The following is a 19,791-nucleotide window of genomic DNA, read 5'->3' as shown; positions in this document are numbered from 1 at the left end:
GGCTATGATGTGTGCATCAGTGCCCTACTGTGTTGACACCTAGGTCTTACTGGAAGGGCATTTCATCCACACTGTCCTGCAAGAGTTTTTGGTCTGAGACGCTCTACAGACCCTACACCTTGGGGAAGTTCTGCTTTGGTATCTAGTCTAAGGTGAGGAATCTGTAGATAGAAATTTATATGAGAAGAAAAATGTATTTACTTTTGGTTACGCTGTTTCTGGTCTATGCTCTAACCGCAGACTCCTTACTGCCTTTCCACCTCCCTGTTCTGTAGACCGGCCTCTTTTTGACATCTGGAAAGGTCCAAGTTAGTGATCAGCACAGTGTTACTAATCATTGACCACTCTTCACTTCTCAGGAGGTAGTAAGAGAAAAATAAGAATTTGGTGTCCGCACTAAAGGAGTGGTGGATATGTGGCTCGCTCTGTCACTTCTGAGGCAGTGTGTAGTCAGCCTGGCACCATAGTGTGCCACCTAGTGGCACACAGGAGCACTGCTAAGGATAATGTTTTGCTGGTCCACTCTGACTGCCTAGGATTTGCTTTCAGTTCTTTAATCCCGGGTGTATTTCATGTGAATAATTATTTGCACCACAGCTCCTCTCCATCCATTAGAACTCCTCCTTCTTTGCTCTAGCCAGATAGATTATTGTGTTATTTCTTTGGTGATTGGCAAAGCTATATGGGCCCCTGACTGCTGTCTCAGTCCAGTGACAACATCATGTAAGTGCTTTGTCCAGGCTCAAGTTTTTTTCACAGATATTGATAAGATTTCACGGTTTCTAATTTTTCCTGTTGAGTTAGAAGCTGTCTTGTATAGTAATGCTCTGTTTGAATCATCATATTAGATTTGTCTCCACTACTGATCAATTCATTTTGTGGAAAGGATTTTTTAGCTGCTATTAGTAGTGCTCTCAAAGCATCTGGGGTTCTTGCAGCGAGCACAGAGTAGTCTGTGTCCATCAATGTCAGGAACTTCCTTTTCCCTAATCTTGGTATGTATGCTCTTATAAGTCAGGATATCATAGCTATCATTGATATAGAGATTGTATAACACTGGAGCAAATAGGCAGCCGTCTTATACACGTTTGCTGGCGATCGTTTTGGCCAAACTTAATGTGTGTGTGTTATTTAAATAAAGCTGTTGTATTGTGGAGCTCATGACTGGGCCCGTTCGTCGGTTCTCTAGTTTTGATAATAGGATCTTACAATTGATAGTATTGAATACCCTCCTAGAATTGACCGAAGACAGTTATAGTGGTTTTCACTTTGGATGCTAAAGACTTGTTCAACCATTGTAGCCCTTCCCTAAGATCACTTTGAACATTGGTTAGTGTTTTTCTCCTCGAACAAGGTTTGCAAATAGAACCGTGGGCAGTTGTTTTACATTTTCGGTTCTGTGTTGATCAAACTAATTGTACATTAGGATCTAGAGTTGGACTTGTGTTGTGATCCAGGAACGTGATGAAGCGAGGTAAGAGCGGAAAATAAGTTTATTTGTGAATCAAATACAGGAGCCACCACAACGCGTGTTGTTGGCAGCATGCCAACCGCCGATCTCATTCCCCATGAGCTTCCCCAAGCCCTCTGTTCCACATTCCACCACCCCGAGCCCTGTATTCTAAATTCCAACTACATAGTAAACATAACATAGCATCTCTCCCCTTTTTAAAAAATAAATAAATAACAAACATAACAAAAAAAACAAATATCTAACTGTTAACATAAATATTGAACAATTCCTGAAAACACTCTGTTGTGAGCACAGAGACTAAAGCAGCAACCATCACTCAACAGACCTCAACTTCCATGGTAAAAACTTTTCCTGGGAAAATCTACGCAAACACCCTTCTGTAAAATTTGTAGCTGAATTTTGAGTACTAGACCTATGTGAATTTTGCACATGTACCTTCGAATTACCACTTTTACATCCCTCACCATAATCACGCTGACCACTAGCACTTGGAGAAAAATCCTCGGACACCTTTACAATCTTTGACATATTCCACCACCGACCATCATCAAGCATGATCGCACTTCCACACACTTTTCTCACCCTAAAAGGTTTACTGATATACGTACTAAGTCTCCAGGACAAAACACCTGCAACTTAGTGGCTTTAATCACATCGTATCTCTTCTTCATGCGTTGCTGTCCTGACTCCACATTCTCCCAACTGACACCACCTTTCATTACACTCTTTCCTTTATTTTTCAATGAACTTGCTAACCAAGATGGAAACAAGGTGGAAGTAGGTTTGCGACCTCTTAACGCTTCAAAAGGAGACACATTAGTCAAGGAATGAGGAGTGGAACGATAAACCCACAACATGGTGCTAATCGCCTGTTGGATGTCATAATTATTGAGTCTAGCCCATTTTATGCAATCCCCAACAACCCTATTCATTCTTTCGACCAAACCATTAGTTTGGGGATGATATAATGAGCTTCTCAAATGTCTAATGTCAGCTTGCCGTAAGAAGAGTTCCATTTCAGAATTAACAAACTGTACCCCATTGTCAGAAATAATAGTATTCGGGAAACCCTCGCGCATAAAAACCTCTTTAAGAAAATTGACCGCATTGGTCGCTGACGGAGCGGCACAAAAATAAACCTCTGGCCACCTGCTGTGATAATCCATGAGAACAAAGGCATAACGCAAATTATGAGGAAGAAAATTAAATGACCCAATCATATCAATACCAAGTTTAGACCAAGGCCTTTCCGGAACCTGAATAGGGTGTAAAGGCGGGGTACAAACTTTCAATCCCTTCTCAGCAGAATTGCAAATGACACAACCCTTAACCACAACATCTACATCTTTATCCATAGATGGCCACCAATAACTCTCTCTTAACCTCCTTTTGGTCATAGTAGCTCCAAAATGACCTTCATGTGCTGAATTAATCAACCCAGAACGAATACCAAACGGTGGAATGCACCTCTCACCCCTCAAAATTATCTGATCTTCAATTGAGATCTCATCCGCAACCTTACAAAACGGTTGTAGCGGTAAAGGAAAATTTTTCTCTTTCGGCCAACCATTAGTCACAAATTCTTTAACTTGAACTAAAATCGGATCATCCCGGACTGCTATCTCCCAATCAGTTTTGCTAAAAGTCTTGAATACTGGAAGATCCACGCTGGCAACGAAACAGTCCTCTCTATCATTCTCAGAATCAAAATCATCCAAGTCCTCAATGGGTAATCTAGAGAAAAAATCAGCCCTTACATTAAGTTTACCCGGTAAAAACTTAACCTCAACATTGTATTGCAAAATTTTGTAGTAAGACGAGCAATGCGCGGGGTAGTATAATTAGTTTTGTCACCACTCAAAATATAAAGCAGCGGTTTGTGATCGGTCACAATCACAAACTTCCTTCCCCAAACATAACTTCTGAACTTTTCACTTGCCCAGACACACGCCAATAACTCCTTTTCAATAACAGAGTAATTCAACTCTGCCTCTCTCAGCACTCTAGATGCATAACCGATAGTTACTTCTCCTTGTTCAGTATCTTGGACGAGAACAGCCCCCAACCCATATTTGCTGGCATCAACCATTATTTTACACGTTAACAGGGGATCGTAAGGACATAGAGCTTTAGCATTGGTCATTTCATACTTCACTAAATCAAAAGTGTCTTCACAACCTTTGTCCCAAACAAACGCAACTCTATTTTTCATCATGTTAGACAAACACTTCATCATAGAGGCATAATTAGGAATAAACCTGGAATAAAACTTGCATAAGCCCATAAAAGAGCGCAACTCGTCCTTATTTTTAGGGGGAGGACAATTCCTAACTGCATCGACTAGACCAGGTCTTGGTTTGACACCCTCCGATGAAACAATGTGTCCCAAAAACTCAATTTTCCTCTTCCAAAATTCACACTTCTCATCTTTTACAACAACCCCACTCTCCTCAAAGACTTGTAATACTAATTTAAGTATTGCGTCGTGTTCTGTCAATTGCTTAGCAAAAATAAGTGCATCATCCTGGAACACCAGGACCCCTTCAATATCCCTCAATAGTTGTGACATGATGCGCTGGAAAACTGAAGCTGCAGACGCAAGACCGAAAGGCATCCTGCGAAACTGAAAAGTACCAAAGGGAGTGTTGAAAGCAGTACAATGTTTAGATCTTCTTCAGGAACAACTTGGTGGTACGCTGAAGCCAAGTCAATCTTGGAAAACCATTCTGCACCATTGAGTTTACCCAACAAGTCGTTAATACTGGACAACGGAAAAGAGTTGACCCATATTTCCTTGTTTAAACTCCTTAAGTCAACGCATAAGCGCATTTCGCCACTGCGTTTGCGAGCAACCACAATGGGAGACAACCACAAACTGGACTCCACCGGTTCAATTACCCCAGCCAATTGTAATTTATCCAACTCTAATTTAAGATCCTCTCTCAAGCTGAAAGGGATTGCTCTCAATTTGTGCTTAATGGGAATGGCGCCCTGTTTGATTTTGATCCTATGTTTGAAACCCTTGATACATCCCAGTTCTTTTTTAAACACACCAGGAAATGTCTTATGCAAGATTTGCAGATTTAGACCACCACAATCTTTAACCACCATTACTTGCTCACTGGTACCCGGTCTGAGTACCATACCAAAGAGGCCTTGGTGGAACCACCCTAATATGTTAAGACCCTTTACAGCAACATACACTTTTCCCCGGATTTTGCGCCCCTTGAACTCCAAAATATCTTCAATGAAACCTTCAAGTTCTATCCTCCTACCCTCGTAGGAGACAGGAGCTCTGTCAGGTGGAAATAATTTCCTAGAACCCCACGTCTTCTTAAATAAGTCTGATGTCACCATGGTAATACGTGCACCAGAATCAACGAGCAAATGAAGAATCTTGCCACCCACAGCAATGTCCACATAGGGGTCAACACACTCTTCAGGATTACCTGAAACAGCCTGTTCATCTGTGACCACAACAATCATATCATGGAACTGACTTTCCAAACTTTGTTCTGATACTTCACTGGCTTCACACACACTGTTAACTTTGATATTCTTGCTCACACTACTCTGACACACCTTAGCGAAGTGGCCTATGTGATCACATTTATGACACACAACGCTCTTGGCTGGACAACCTTTAGAGTCTTTTGCATGTGGAAAATTCCCACATCTAAAGCAAATATTTGTTCGTTTGAAAAATTGATTGGTCACAGATTTAAGTTCTTTGCGCGCAGAGACAACATTGATATTGACTTTCTCTTCTTCCTTGCGCTGAGCTGATAGTTCTTTAAGAGATGCTTGAGCCAATTCAATACTCTTAGCTTGCTTAATCACATCTTCGAGTGAAGGGTCCCCCATTGTAAGTAGTCTTTGCTGGATGTGTTTGTCAACACAATGTCCTATCAGCTGATCCCTGACAAGTTGATCCCGAAATGTGCCAAACTGGCATTGTGCGCATAATTTACGAAGTGCTCTGACAAATTCATCAATGGATTCATTTTGCAACTGGGCCCTCTTGAAAAATTTGTGTCGTAAAACAACGATGCTTGGTTGCTTATCAAATCTCAGAACCAGTTTTGGAAGACAAATAGACCTTTAAAGTATGAAGAACAAAACGTAGTGAATAAGAACCAGTCAATCCTAGAACTTTGGTTGACTTTAGACAATGAGCAGTGAAAAGGAAACAGACAATTACTGTCTAATTCCTGTCTAACCGCACCACACCTTTTAAAGTACAAATAACAAGATAATATTAAGCCGCCACAACTTTCATAAGGTAAGATCCGCCGTTTTTGTAAGCCTTGTATTCCTTGTAAAACTTCAACAGTAACGTGAAAATCCTCGGCAAAGATAACAGTCCGTTGCCTAGCAATCGTTGGGCAGACGAAGGCTCTTCCACATGAGCTTTCCGGTTGCTAGGAAACAAAGTAAACTTGAATCATCCGATCGGCGAATAGACGGACGCGCGCACACCCTGCTCACGCGCTCGTTGGTCGTAGTGCGGGCTCGTGCAAGTTTATCTCAAGGCGTAGTTAAAAAAAAAACAATAAGACAATACGACCTTCGTGTCGAGCGATTGTAGGATTGCAGCTTACTGACAGAGAAAGTCTTCAGTTTTGTAAATGGAAACAAGAAGGTACGCCGAAGGCTCGCGCAGGTTCCGCAGTGGCTCCAGCAGTATGAACCCCTTGTCGCCAAAATTGTTGTGATCCAGGAACGTGATGAAGCGAGGTAAGAGCGGAAAATAAGTTTATTTGTGAATCAAATACAGGAGCCACCACAACGCGTGTTGTTGGCAACATGCCAACCTCCGATCTCATTCCCCACGAGCTTCCCCAAGCCCTCTGTTCCACATTCCACCACCCCAAGCCCTGTATTCTAAATTCCAACTACATAGTAAACATAACAACTTGTCACTCTGTTTATAGGTCACCACATTGTACTTTCGTGCCAAGAAAGCAGGACTTCTTGTGCTAAGGCGGTTGCTCTAAAGATTGATTTCAGGATCGGAATCCATCAGTCCATTAGCAAGTAAAAACATTGCGTTTGGTGTTCAAGGTGGCAGTGCTAGCAGCCGCCCCTGCATAAGGAAAACAGGTTATTGCTGCCTTCTGGTGGTGCCAGTGGTTCAGAGAGAAGGGCTGATGCAAAATATACATTTTTTTTAATCCCTTTACTGTCCTTCTTGAGATATGGTCCTTAATATTTGCAGATTGCAAATAGTACCCAGTAATTGTTGAACGCTGCATTATACTCCTTGCTAAAAGGGATAGTTATTAGAGGTGTTTTACACTTTACGCTCTCTTCGTGACTCAGACTTTCGCAACTGCGAAGATTTTATGAACACAAAAAACTAGTGAAGATGACGATTGGCTTGAGACTGAAAGCACTGACAAAATGCTCTTGTGTCTGGTGGCTGTTTCTCTTTTCCGTGCTTCATTGTTAATGTGCTCCACCTCTTAGAGCTGTGGTACCACAGTCAGAGTAGGGGTTCAAAGAAGGTGTGATGTTCTGTATAGATTCCGGCACAGTCTTGGAGATAGCCTGAGAACTTTATTAATAATGCAATCGTTTTTCCTGTCAGTAAACTTTTGTTCCCCTCCCCAATGCTCTAAGATGGCAGTTGTTCATTTGAGCCCTTTACAGTAAACCATAAGATAAATAGACACTTGAAGTGAAACAATGATCCACACAGATAACTCTTGTGTAAAAATGTTTTATTGGTGAAAAAAAAGCCTGATGCGAATCTTGAACATGTAATAGTCTTTCCTGGGTAATGGTATTTTCCAAGTCAAGAATTTCAAACAATAGTAATCAATTTCAGAAGGTGTCTACTTCTTTTCTTTTGAAATATCCACTGGGTGTCCACTTCAAACGAAGTTCGGGAATGTCAGACATGAGACAACATTTCATGGGCTGTTCCATTTGCTGTTGATTGTGTAATTTTTGCTCAAATCTAAGATGATGCTTAGTAGAAAGCTTTTTTATTTATGTAAGCTTTTTTATGGTTTTAAATCTGTTTTCGTTTTTTGTAAATGCCTCAGTAATAGGTTTTAAACCACTAGCCCTTGTTTTTTTATTACCCAGTTTTCTCTGAAATACCTGGTGAAATTGCTGCTCTAAAACATTCTCCGTGACCACCTGACTATGTTTCTGTGTTGAGGGCCGTGCACACGGGGGACATTTTGAAGAGCAAGACCAAGCCAATGTGGGAGCATAGGTCTGTAAGGGAGCATCTTGTGTCACACTTTTAAAATTAAATTGAAGGCTTCATGGTCTGGAGCATTGTTTCTAGGACCTCATGTTATAGTAGAGTCACGGACATTAATAGTATAGGAAATGCTGTGGCGTGTAAGTATTACGTTATCACAGAGGGATATCTCAAGATTGTTATATTGTTTGGGATGGAATCATGATGTACCCATTTATGCTGCTTTTCACTACTTGATAATTTATATCTGAACTCAGTGAGCGACATTCAAAATTGTGATGATTTTACAGGAGAGTTTGATACAGTTCAAAGTCCATCAACACCAATAAAAGATCTTGATGAGAGGACGTGTAGGACATCTGCGTCAAAATCACGAGGAAGGGGTAGGAAAAATAATCCATCACCCCCGCCAGACAGCGACTTAGAGGTATTTCTCATTTCAAATGATTATTCGGTTGTATTGTGCTTTATTGATCTGTTACTAGAAAACCCATAACATCCTCTGTGTGTCTGGTATAACAGTTATGCATAAGTGAACGAAAATGCCTTATCTCAGCCATTTTCAGTTTCTGTTAACATCGACAGCTAGGTTTTTTTTCATTAATTTATTTGAAAGCACAGAATTATTGTTCACTTACATTGTAGGACTAACAGGCATTTTGTCACTCCGCTCAATTTTCAGAACTTTGGATTTAAACATGTCATGTAAGTTTTGCATTGAATTTCATGCTGTACAGTATGAGTGTGCGAGGCACACTAGCAATTGTTTTCATATTAGGTTAAGCTATTTGTTATGTTATATTGTCAGCATCTTTGCAGCCGATATTGTTATTACACACAAAAAAGCTAAACATAGAGTCTTCTGAAGCCAAAGTTGACTTTATTAGGTCTGGTATAAATAGACCTTGTTTCAATGTATCACTGATTATGTATAGGTGCTACGTTCAATCACTCACAGAAATAGAGCTTGCCACAAGTTCTCAGTCATTCCCCCTCTGGACCATTGCTGAACAACCCAGGAGCCGTAATGGAAGCAGAATTGTCCTTGTCCCTCCCCCGATAGTATCTTTTGAAAGTTTGTTCTTCCATCTGAAAACTCTCATGAAGATTTTCAAGTTGCCAAGCCTTTGAGATTTTTTGTTACCATTCCTTGTATTAGCATGTTACAAACTGATTATGGAAACAGTGTGAATCTCAGGGTCTAGAGTACCCAATCCACTGCTTTCAGCGTCCACAGAATCTAGTGACTTGAGTGCTTTTTCATCTTCAGCTTTAGAACAATATATCCCATGCTTCACTGTCCCTGCAGCAACCAAAGTAGAATGCCTAGCACTGTGCACAATGCACCAAGCATTACATCAGTGTGTACCATAATCATTTTGGCATATCACTAATCACCACTTGCCCCCAGATTCTTCAATCTGTAAGTGGAACCACTAGTATCAAAACTTTAAAAAAGAAAAAAGTACTAATTACATACTAGCATTTGAAAACCTGGCGGGTACGTGGCCTTGTATTAAGAGTGTGAGTTGCTTGCAACTACTGATAAGCATTGATGCTAAAACTGCTGCGTTTGTCCTCATATGAAACAAGGATATCCGCTAAATAATTCCATTATCCTATAGAGAACCATCTATAAATATTAATGATTCATTCATGTATCTTAGGATGCCTTTTGTTTTCTGTTGTGTGGCAAACCAAAGAGAATAGCATCTACCTATCAATGAAATGTCTTAGGACTTATATTCTCAATATAACTCTCTCAATAATAGCTGATTTCACTGTTGAAATTGTGAAAGATGGTTGTTTGCCAAGGAAATGTCTGACACTAGGAACCTTGAAGGTTGACCGTGCACTAGAGATAAAACTTAAAGAGAATAGAATGAAACCCAGCATGGTGTGTAAAAACCATCTAACTGCAGACACAAATGCACTTCAGTGTAGTGGTAATATCTCTTATCAAGTAGAGGTCCTTTCCTGTTCCCTGGCAGATTGTCCCTCCAGAAGACTTATATTTGTTCTCCTGTATTAGCTGATTCATATTTTTTAATATATAATTCTAACATGAAGTTAAAAAAAAGTGTGTTGGTGCCCCAGAACTCTAAATTCAGCTACAGGTCTCATGTGATAAATGTCCACTGACCTCCAAGTACTTCGGCCCACCAGGGAAAAGCCATGTGGAATAAAAGACCTGTCCGGCACTGAGAGTGAGGGTGGGTCAGTAGACACCAGAGTTGATTGGAGGAAGATAATTTGTATCTATATCGTATTTGTATTACACGAGCCCGGCCAAAAGGTTGCGGAGCACTGCAAAAGGTCAAAGACAAGAAAATAGTTTATGGGAGCGAATACATTCATGTTTATTAAGTTGGCTTTTGTTACCTTTTGTGTGGTAAATCAGAGAAAATAGCATCTACCTATGAATGAAATGCATATTTATATCAGTCCTCTCTGCTTTGTCTACTCAGGAGTTGGCCTTAAATTTATAAGAGCATTGAAAAATAAAGAAGGCTCAATTCGACCTTACTGTCGTTGGGGTAATGGCTGGGAAGAAAGGAAAGGCATGCCTTGAAATCCTCAATAGTATTTATCCTCGTGCATTTTCACTCCATGCTAGGATCATGATTGTAGTCAAACTGGACAAATGACATTAAAGTATGTGCTATGTTATGTTTGATATTGTGTTTGACGGTCTAAATTGCGAATTCCTTCAACTTTCAGCGAGTGTTTGTGTGGGACTTAGACGAAACAATCATCATTTTCCATTCGTTGCTTACAGGATCTTATGCACAGAAGTATGGCAAGGTAGGCACGTTGTATTTAAAATATTTTGCCTACATGTGAAGATTGGATGTTCTATAGAAGTACGTTTATAAACTGAAATTTAATTATAGTTGTATGTGAATGTTGTTAATTTGAAATAGTTGCCTGAAATATAAGATATTCATCAGTCTTTGGATATGTTGAAAACTACAGCAAGTATTTGTAATGCTTTTATTCACATCAGTGCAACCATTTGATATATGGAAGTGACGCATTATAGCAGCATAAATTGTAAGCAAAGACACTCCCTCCTCCATCCAGGGTACCAGCACTCGTTCACTTTTAACTCTTCATGAGGTAATTTTGCAGAGGGCTGAGGTGTTTCATTATTCACTTTTCTCTTTTTCCATAAAATGTTTGTCAAAAGCCAATCTTTTGTCATTATCTAAGATGCCCAAACATAGTATTTTTCTTTTTCTAAAGTTCTCAAGCAACTGAAGATTTGCGTGAGAAGCCTTATAAGTAACTTTTGATAAAACATGGTAAACCTACATGTAATTTTCAAGAATAAATTGTCACACAATTTAAAGTTCATAAAAACGTATTGTCTATTGCCATATGGAACATGGCGATGAAGCCTTGTAAGGCAGAGTACGACTCTACACCCCTAAGTTTGGCACAAAAGACCCATGTGTTTTCCTTTTCCTCTATATATCTCTTTAGTCACTTCTGATAGGTGACTACAGAAAACAACTTGATGTTGAAACAGATCTTCTGATCGCAATGTTCCAAAAATTATTAGTACTCTTAGGACTCTCTTACCCCTGGGAATGCCTCAGCTTTTTTATTTACTTATTCACTTTAGCAGTGACTTTTGCAGATGCTCTGCAACATCAGCAAAAATAAGAAGTATGATGAAGCGCATGTATGTGTTATGATGCTATAACAGCTAGGCGTTCTGGTGTATGCGCATGCACAGCATGTCGCAGTGGCTATTTTGGGTTTCTCTTTCTATTTACCATTCCAAGATGGCAGATGCAGTTTAGAGCAATAAATAAAACAAATACATTTAAATATGAGCTGGCACGTTTTGAAAGTGGAGCTACCTTAGGTTAAATGCCATTATGAGGCCCTGCAAAAATTGATTAAAAAATGTAAAAGACCGCGACGGGAAGAGTGGGGTGGAACGTTAATGCAGTGGTAATAACAGGGAGTGTACAAGGGAGTAATAGAGGGGGTTGAGGCAGACAGGAATTTAAAAAAATAAAAGGTACATAATGCTGACATTCGGGAAGCAATAAAATAGCTGTGGGTAGGGGCAGGAGGAGCAACATAGAGTAAGTGAGGTCAGTTATTTGAGTGGGGTAGCAACGCACAAGTGAGAGATGAAGAAAATATATACAATCCTGTCCTGTGAAAAAGAAACAAGCATTGGCAATGTCATAGGTCTCGCATTTGCTTTAGTTAGAGCTATTGGCATTGTGAATTCATAACTGGAATTTTCTTGCCACATAAATTGGTCTACTCTGCCTCATCATTTGGCTTTTCCTGCCATATAATTCCAGTGCCCTTGCATATAACTAAAGCACTTCCATTTACCTTCTTCCTCTATCTGCAGCAAAAAATGAAAATGTTGCCATTTAGCATCCTGATTTAAATCTTCAATGCTAATTCCAATAGAATACCACTTTCACCACCCTATTAGAGTTCCTGGCTGACTAACACAACACCTCAAAAAAAGACACAAGGGCAGCCACAGCGGAGAAATAAACTAGAAGGGTCACCCAAACATACCAAGATTGTTCAATACATGAAAAACTGGAGAAAGTAATGCAGTGTAACCATATACTTAGCCCCTAGAGTGCTACTGCAATGATATTACAGACAAAGACTTTAAAACAAAACATCTTCCAGCTATGAAACAAAGGTTCTAGCCATGAGAAAGCCTAAGAGACATTTAATGATGAGAGGGGTCATTATTTTGGGGTCCCCACTAATCTAATGTAGGGACACAGAGTTGATGTGGACACAAAGAGTGTTTTGAAAATGGTCCCATTCTCCTAGGACCACCACAGACTGAGTTATGAGCAAAAATGTTTTGTAAAAGTAATGCCCTGCAAAGCATTTTGGGGCACATTTTTGTGCCGCAAATATTATAGTGCAATGCTCAGAACAACCCCTAGAGGACACCACAATAAAAATAGCCTTTGAAAGAAACATTGTCATGTAACCATACAGTCAGCCCTTGGAGCATAACTACCTGAAACAAATAGGAGAAAGTAATTGTCACAGAATTACAGAGATGGTTCCAGAGTGGAATGACATCTCGGATCACACGAGTAACACCTCTCACATTGAAGAGCCCATACTCCGGAAGTGGGAACTGCTCCAGGGAACAAAAGGGGAAGGAGGACGGTGACCTAGTGGGTAGCGAAGGGACGGAGGCCTGTGACCTGGTGGGAAGCAAAAGGAAGGAGATGACCGATTGCAGGAAGCAAGACGAAGAAGATGTGGGACCCGAGGCAACAGAAAGACAAAAGCAAAAAAGAGGCAAAACCCAAGGGCGACGGTGTAGCAACACTACAGCAGGCCTGGAGAGAAGAAGGAGGATGTGTCTAAACCAGTGTACCACGCCATGTTCCTATAGGAGCGTGGCTGGACAAGGTACGGTCTTTCATATATAAAGACAAGACCAGAAAGGGGAAGGGGTGTGAAAGGAGGAGGAGTGGAGAGATAATACATTAAGGATGGGGTTTTGGGTTCCTGTGGATGGGACACCATGAAGATCCCCTACGCACGATGCAACAGCATGTTTTTCACCCCAAATCTAGTTTGAGGCCCTCCACCCTTCCATCACGAGCACTTCCCATTACCCATCCCGATAACCCCAAACATTAAACACCCTTAGCTTATCAAGGACCCTTGTTTTCTCCCGCTCTTCTTCCGAGGTGGGCTGACTGGAGTAAAATGAGTGCCCCAGAGTACGCCTTCCAACCTAAGAAACAAGACAGGCCTAGAGGATTATTGCCTGTATTTAGAAGACTCCCCAGACCAGGAACTAAAATAAGAACTTCAAAGTGAGAAACATCTGAAGAAAAAGCAAATAAAGAAACATCAGTGACCCTAACCAGTCTAGCTATCAGTTCTTTCAAGATACGATCCACGAGAGTAATGTAGTATAACCATATATTTAGCCTCTGGAGGGTATAGGGCATTACACATTTTGAGGCAAGCAGGCCTATTGTAATGATATTATAAAAAAAGGCCCATAAAACATAACTTCTCCTAGCTGTAAAACAAAAGTTCCAGCCATGAGAGAATTAAAAAAGTTAATGAATGGTGGTAGGGGTTGTTATTTGGGAATCCCCCCTCACATAGTGTGGGGACCCAGAGATGATGTAGACCAAAAGAGCACATTGTGGTCAATGTTTCAAAGGTGGACCCATTGTCTTAGGACCACCACATGCTGAGTTATGAGCAGAAATGTATGTAAACATAGTGCCCTGCAAAGCGTTATGGGACTGGTTTTCTGCCATTAATATTTTAGTATGTTGATATGACTGTACTGCTTAGAACAGCCCCTAGAGGACACCATAAAGAAAAAAGCATTTGAAAGAAACATGGTCATGTAACTATATAGTTAGCCCCTAGAGGGCATAACCACGCAAAAAGAAAATGGCGATAAATATTCCAGTGTAACCATGTATTTATCCGCAGACAACATAATACATAACACATTTTCAGGGGTAGGAGGCCTAGTGCAATATTACAAATACGGCCCTTAAGACACAAGCTATTCCCGACGGGAAAAAAAAGGTTCTAGCCTTGAGAGTGCTTAAAAAGACACTGAATGGTGAGATGGGTTATTATTTTGGGTTCCCCACTGACATAGTGTGGGGACGCAGAGATTATATAGAGCTAAAGTGCACGTTGTTATGAACGTTTTAGTGGTGGTCACATTTTCTTAAGACCACCACTATGAGTTATGAGCAAAACTGTTGTGTAAAGGTACTGCCCTGCAAAGGATTATGGGATGAATTTCCAGAGTACAGTGATTATTGTGGTATCAGCTCTCCCGCTGTGTCGGGATAGCCACTTTCACTTTGAGGATTTCCATTTTATGTAAAGCATTTACCAATTTCAAGTGTTTGAAGGGGAGAGCCACAAGAAATTACTCTGATTAGGTAACTGTGAACAATGTGACCAGCTCTTCAATACCTCCGATTGAGTTCACGCTGTTGTGCTTGTTTGTGCTGTGAGTGCTGCAGCCACCATGCAGCACAAGGGGGAAAGACAAAAGAAAAACAAGCATTTGCAGTGCAATAGGTCTTGCATTTTCTTGAGTTAGAGCTGTTGGCATTGTAAATTCATAACTGGACTTTTCTTGCCACGTAAATTGGTCAATCCTACCTCAAAATGTAATCTTTTCCTGCCATATAATTCCAGTGGCCCAGCCTTTCACTAAAGCACTTCCATTTACCTTCTTCCTCTATCTTAAAACATATATAGTTATCATAAAACCTTTATCAGAAATAAACTTGTGGCATCAGAGTGTAATGCCCAAAACAGCATAACAAAAATATTATTTGGGGAGGATTGGAGGGTGAAAGGAAAGAGAGAGTCGGGAGTAAAGTTGGAGAGGTCAAGTGGCATAGTAACTGTGTCATGGCCTTGGAGTAAGAAAGGAATATGGTTGACTGCAATTTTGGTAGGAAAATACACCAGTAAATAGAGCTGAGTGAGGTCCATAGGTCTCTGGGCCCCGTTGCCACCACACCTGTTGCAAAGAAATAAAAGAAAGAAGGGAAAGAAAGATTGAGAAAACGAAAACACAACTAAGAGAGGAAATAGAGCAAACGTGTGAGACACAAAAAAGGGAAGGAAGCTAGCGAGTGAAGGATAGAGGAAAAAATAATGAAAGAAGTGTGAACACAAAGAGAAAAATGAACATTCGAGAAAAAAAGAGCTGGGGAGAGAAACAATCAGCGAAAGAACTAGGGCATGTATGTACTGACACATTTCCCACAGACACAGAATGGGAAACCCAGTTTGACACTTCGGTCCGACAAGTTACATGTGGCTTCCACATGCAGACAGGAAAAAGAGGGATTTTTAGTCAAACATGAATTAACAGATAAACATAAGAAAAACACCGAGAAAGGATGGAAGAAAGATCTAAAAAACAAAAAAGTGAAAGTACGCATACTGAGGCAAAGGAAAGAGCAAATAAAGAAGACAAAGAAAGAATGAAGGGAAGAGGAAAATGAATTGTGAAAAAATGAACCCCTGATGAAGAAAAAAGAGAGGAACGAAACAAGGAAAGACATAACCAAATTTTTGCAAGTTTGAAAGAGGAGGGAGGAAGAGGGAAAAAAAGGGAGATGAGTAGAAATAAACAGTTAAAAGAAAGAGGAAACCTGTTAATGTCTGGATTTTAAGAGCTGGAAAGAGAAAAGTTGGGAGAAAGAAAACATTGAGAGTAAACAGAGTAAATGAAAGAACAGAGTGAGATAGGTGAAACAGACCCTTCCAAATGAAGATGGCAGCTAAGAACAGATTTAATTGGCTCCCCAAGTCCTCAAACAAAAGTCAGAGAGTGGAACAGCAGGGGGCACTGCAGAACAGCAGGAAGTGCATTAGCAGAGTTGTGTCTGAACCCCAATACAGCAATATTGGGGTGCTTCAGATCAGGATTGGGGGTAAAGACAGAGCTGTGTTCCGGCCCAGTGCTGGAGTAACAGAAAGGCAGCTGGTGAGGAATGAGAACCAGAGCGCCATGTAACTCCTGGTATTGGGATAATGGGGAGCTGCAGGTTAGGGTTGAGGTGCACTGACAAAGTTGTATGTGGGCTGCAGTACTGGAATAGTAATGGGCACACAAGGTCAGAAGTGAGTTATGTTAATTAAGCTATGTGTGTAACCTAGTATTGGCGTGCCAGTGTTGCCGATTGTTAGCTTTGAGGTCCCCTGGTGAAGCTGCGAGTGGGGTCCAGTATGGGAGTGGCTTTGCCTCTAAACCACAGAAGTGAGGGGCATGTGTATGAGTCTTAGTACTGAGAAGAAATGTGCACTGAATGTTAGAATTGATGGATTCTGGTGGAGCTGTGGTGGTTCACATCAACAGTGCACTGGCTGAGCAGTGTTTTGCTCTTTTGGGTCCAATATTGGCTTGGCAGTGGGACTTAATATTAGAATTGAGCTGCTCTAATGGAACCATATGTGAGCGGGGTCCCAGTATAGGAAAGGAATTGGTCTCACCGGGGTAGAACTGAGGTGCACTGATGGAGCTGCACCCGAGGTCCCAGTACTGGAACAGTAGTGTGTACTGACTGTGAGAACCTAGGTGTTCTGGCAGACAGTGTGTGTGGGGCTCTGGCACGGATAAGGGGATTGGAGTGTGTGAACTGTGGTTCACTGATTAACCTGCGTCCAAGATCCCAGTACTGGAGCAGAAGAGTGTATTGACTGCTAGAATTGAGGTGCTTTGTCAGACAGTGTATGTAGGGTTCCTGGCACTGGCACGGATGAGGGCTTGGAGTCTCTAAACTGCGGTGCACTGATGGAGCTGCACCCGAGGTCCCAGTACTGGAGTAGCAGAGTGTACTGACTACGAGAACTGAGGTGCTCTGGCAGAAAAGATGTGTGGGCTTCTTGTCACTGGTACAGCTGAGGACTTGGAGTGTGTGAACTGAGGTGCACTAATGGAGCTGCGAGTGGGATCCCAGTATGGAGCAGAAGAGGGCACTGTCTCTAAGGATTGTGGAGCCCTGGTAGAGCTGGGTGCCTAGTCTATAAGCATTTACAAGCGATCCCACGCCCTTGCTCTCAGCACACAGGCAGACACACTTGGTAGAGAAAATCCAAGACACGGAAGGGCGGGAGCCAGGCAGCTGAGAGAGGGTGCAGAGACCACATGTGACCAAGATAACAGCCTGGTTTATAGCCTTTTTTTGCAGCTAAGCTCACTGCAAATTAAAAGGGAAGCCTCCCTGGACAGGAGCAGGAAACAAAGAAAAAAAAAAAAAAAAGGTACCCTACAGTCCAGATAAACAGCACAAAGCGTAATTATACAGTTTTTTTGGTCCCTGCTTCCACACAGAAGAAGGAGAGACAAAGAGGCATGACTGGCCACTAGCAAGCAAGGATTTATAAATGACACTGAAACTAACAAATTAAGTAGCTGGAATCCCACAGAAGAAGTATACTAAAAAGTATAAAAGAGGTCCTATGCTTATGCTCGACCTAAAAATAGTTTGCCCACACTGAAGTATATTGGCAATTGTAGAATAATCCATGTAACAAGGGAATTCTACAATGACAAAGGCAGCCTCAATGCGGGACAAAGTTAAAGTATTTACAAATTACATCAAGTGATTTTTGAAAGGCAAGCCCAATAAGCGAATTAAATTGATAGGTGTGAGATGAGCATGGTCAAAAGCCCACAATACTTACTACAGGTCAAAGCGCTTGCGCTCTCGACCTAAAATGTAATTATGTGAATATGAACACTTTATACTAGTCATCCAGTCAATACAGTGTAAAGAAGCTCTGCTCCAGGAGAGGGACCAACAGAACAAGAGGAAGGAAATTCATAGAATAAGAACCCGCAAGAGTAAGAATAGAGATAACTAATGGTAAGCGATGGGCTAGCACAAATCTCCCTATATGTTTTAGTATGCTGCACAATAGTTTTTTTTTTGGCAACAGACAGTTAAAATATGTCTGTAGATAAGACCTAAATATAAGTATGAATTACATTTTTTTTAAGTAGGAATTAAGTGATCTGTTTTCTCATAGTAAGCAGTCTGTGCAGGTATTCAATTGTAATACAAAGCAAATGCATTGAATGTAAATATCTTCTCTTTAACACAAGAAAATCTACCTCGAGTGTGTATCTACCATGCACCTTGAAGTGTTCTTTTTACCTGAAATATAAACGTATTTGTGTTTAAATAGTCCTACTTCGCCTTCAATGGTATCAGATCACTTTACACAAAAGGGAATATGTGGTTGCCCAGACACATCAATTACAAGTAAAGAACTTGCAAAATGGAAGGAGGGGAAGTTGTGGGAAGTGGGGCAGAGAAGGAAGAGAAAGACTAAAAATGAGATGTTTGGTGTTGAAGAAACCAATCATTGTAGAGAGAAAACCAGCTGTCGAGTTTTTTGGAGAGCTGTTAGAAAATAATTTTATCTACTTGTAAGAAGCTGAGTCAGAAAGACGATCGTTTTGAATTTTTCTTGCCGAAAGAAACACGACGCAGACTGTAGCACTTGTTACTTCTAGCTAACAAATATCTGAACTAGTATAGTGCATTTTCTCAAGAGATGCCGCCCTTAGAAGAGGCTTAATATTCGTGAGTGCTTACTTCTTTGCTATTGGAGCTATTGGGAAGAACATCCACTGTCCCTGCATATTCTTTTCAAACCTCAGGTCTGCAAATCTTAGAATGAAGCCTATATTAATATTCATAATTAAATACTATTATTTATATATACCTAGTAATATTTCAGAAAACTGTTGTTGATGCTTGTTTTTAAATTATTTTATATATGTTTTTTTTTTTTATATATTTGCATTAATGCAAATTAAATGTGCCTGGCAAGAACGTCGACTGAATAAGTAAGATGTTTTCTCAATGGCAAGCGATTGTCTTCATTTCAGTTTTTGCAAATTACTGAAAATGTGTTAATTTGTGGATTAGGAGTAAACAGAACTATGATGTGGTACAAGCTGATTTTATTGAATTATATGCATTGGAGAGGGCGTGTTAAATGTTTAGATCATACTGTAGTTGACTGAAAATGTTTGTGAGAAATCCAAAACGTGAACATTGCATAATATATAATTTATTTATCTACAGTCCAGCAAATATGGGTCAGTGTGCATGCATTTCACTTTTAGTAGCTCATTTACCTAGAATCCAGGCTTTTAACAAACACCATTAGGTTAATTTGCGAAGCTTGTGCACACTTGAAAGTGCAGTGCCACTTTGGACATTATTTAGAGTTTGCCAGATGGGATGCTCCGTCAAAATGCGATGGCTATCCAGTCCATCGTTTTATATGTACCATAAACTATTACAGGACTTTCATGTGTTTTTCATGTGGCAGACGGGACATCCGCCACATTCTTGATAGACTATCCCATTTGCCAAACTCTGAATGAGGCCCTTTGTGCTTGTGCCTCTTTGAGACTATACAGTCTGTTTAGTCAGCACGACTGAGGCATGATACACCTGATGTAATGATGGGGTATCGTGCTTAGAAGCAGATGTGAAATTTGGCCATCATGTGTAGCTCTAGGCAGGACTTCATTCAGTGGAGCATGCGCAGT

The 19,791-nt window shown here is 40.7% G+C and overlaps 1 protein-coding gene across 16 annotated transcripts in view; it reads left to right on the top strand.

Annotated features, from left to right (window-relative positions):
- The window catches only part of EYA4 (EYA transcriptional coactivator and phosphatase 4), a 614,551-nt gene that overhangs the window by 552,923 nt on the left and 41,837 nt on the right, over positions 1-19,791 (top strand). For all 16 annotated transcript variants that reach the window (XM_069235264.1, XM_069235265.1, XM_069235270.1 and 13 more), the window contains 2 exons: positions 7,982-8,118; positions 10,413-10,496. In XM_069235264.1, coding sequence (XP_069091365.1) covers positions 7,982-8,118; positions 10,413-10,496 — 221 coding nt within the window. The remainder of the gene's footprint in view (positions 1-7,981; positions 8,119-10,412; positions 10,497-19,791) is intronic.

This window comes from Pleurodeles waltl, chromosome 5, assembly GCF_031143425.1.
Source record: "Pleurodeles waltl isolate 20211129_DDA chromosome 5, aPleWal1.hap1.20221129, whole genome shotgun sequence".
In the NCBI taxonomy this organism is placed as follows: domain Eukaryota; kingdom Metazoa; phylum Chordata; class Amphibia; order Caudata; family Salamandridae; genus Pleurodeles; species Pleurodeles waltl.
Note: the sequence above shows the minus strand (reverse complement) of the source record. Positions and strands in the feature narration are given on the sequence as shown.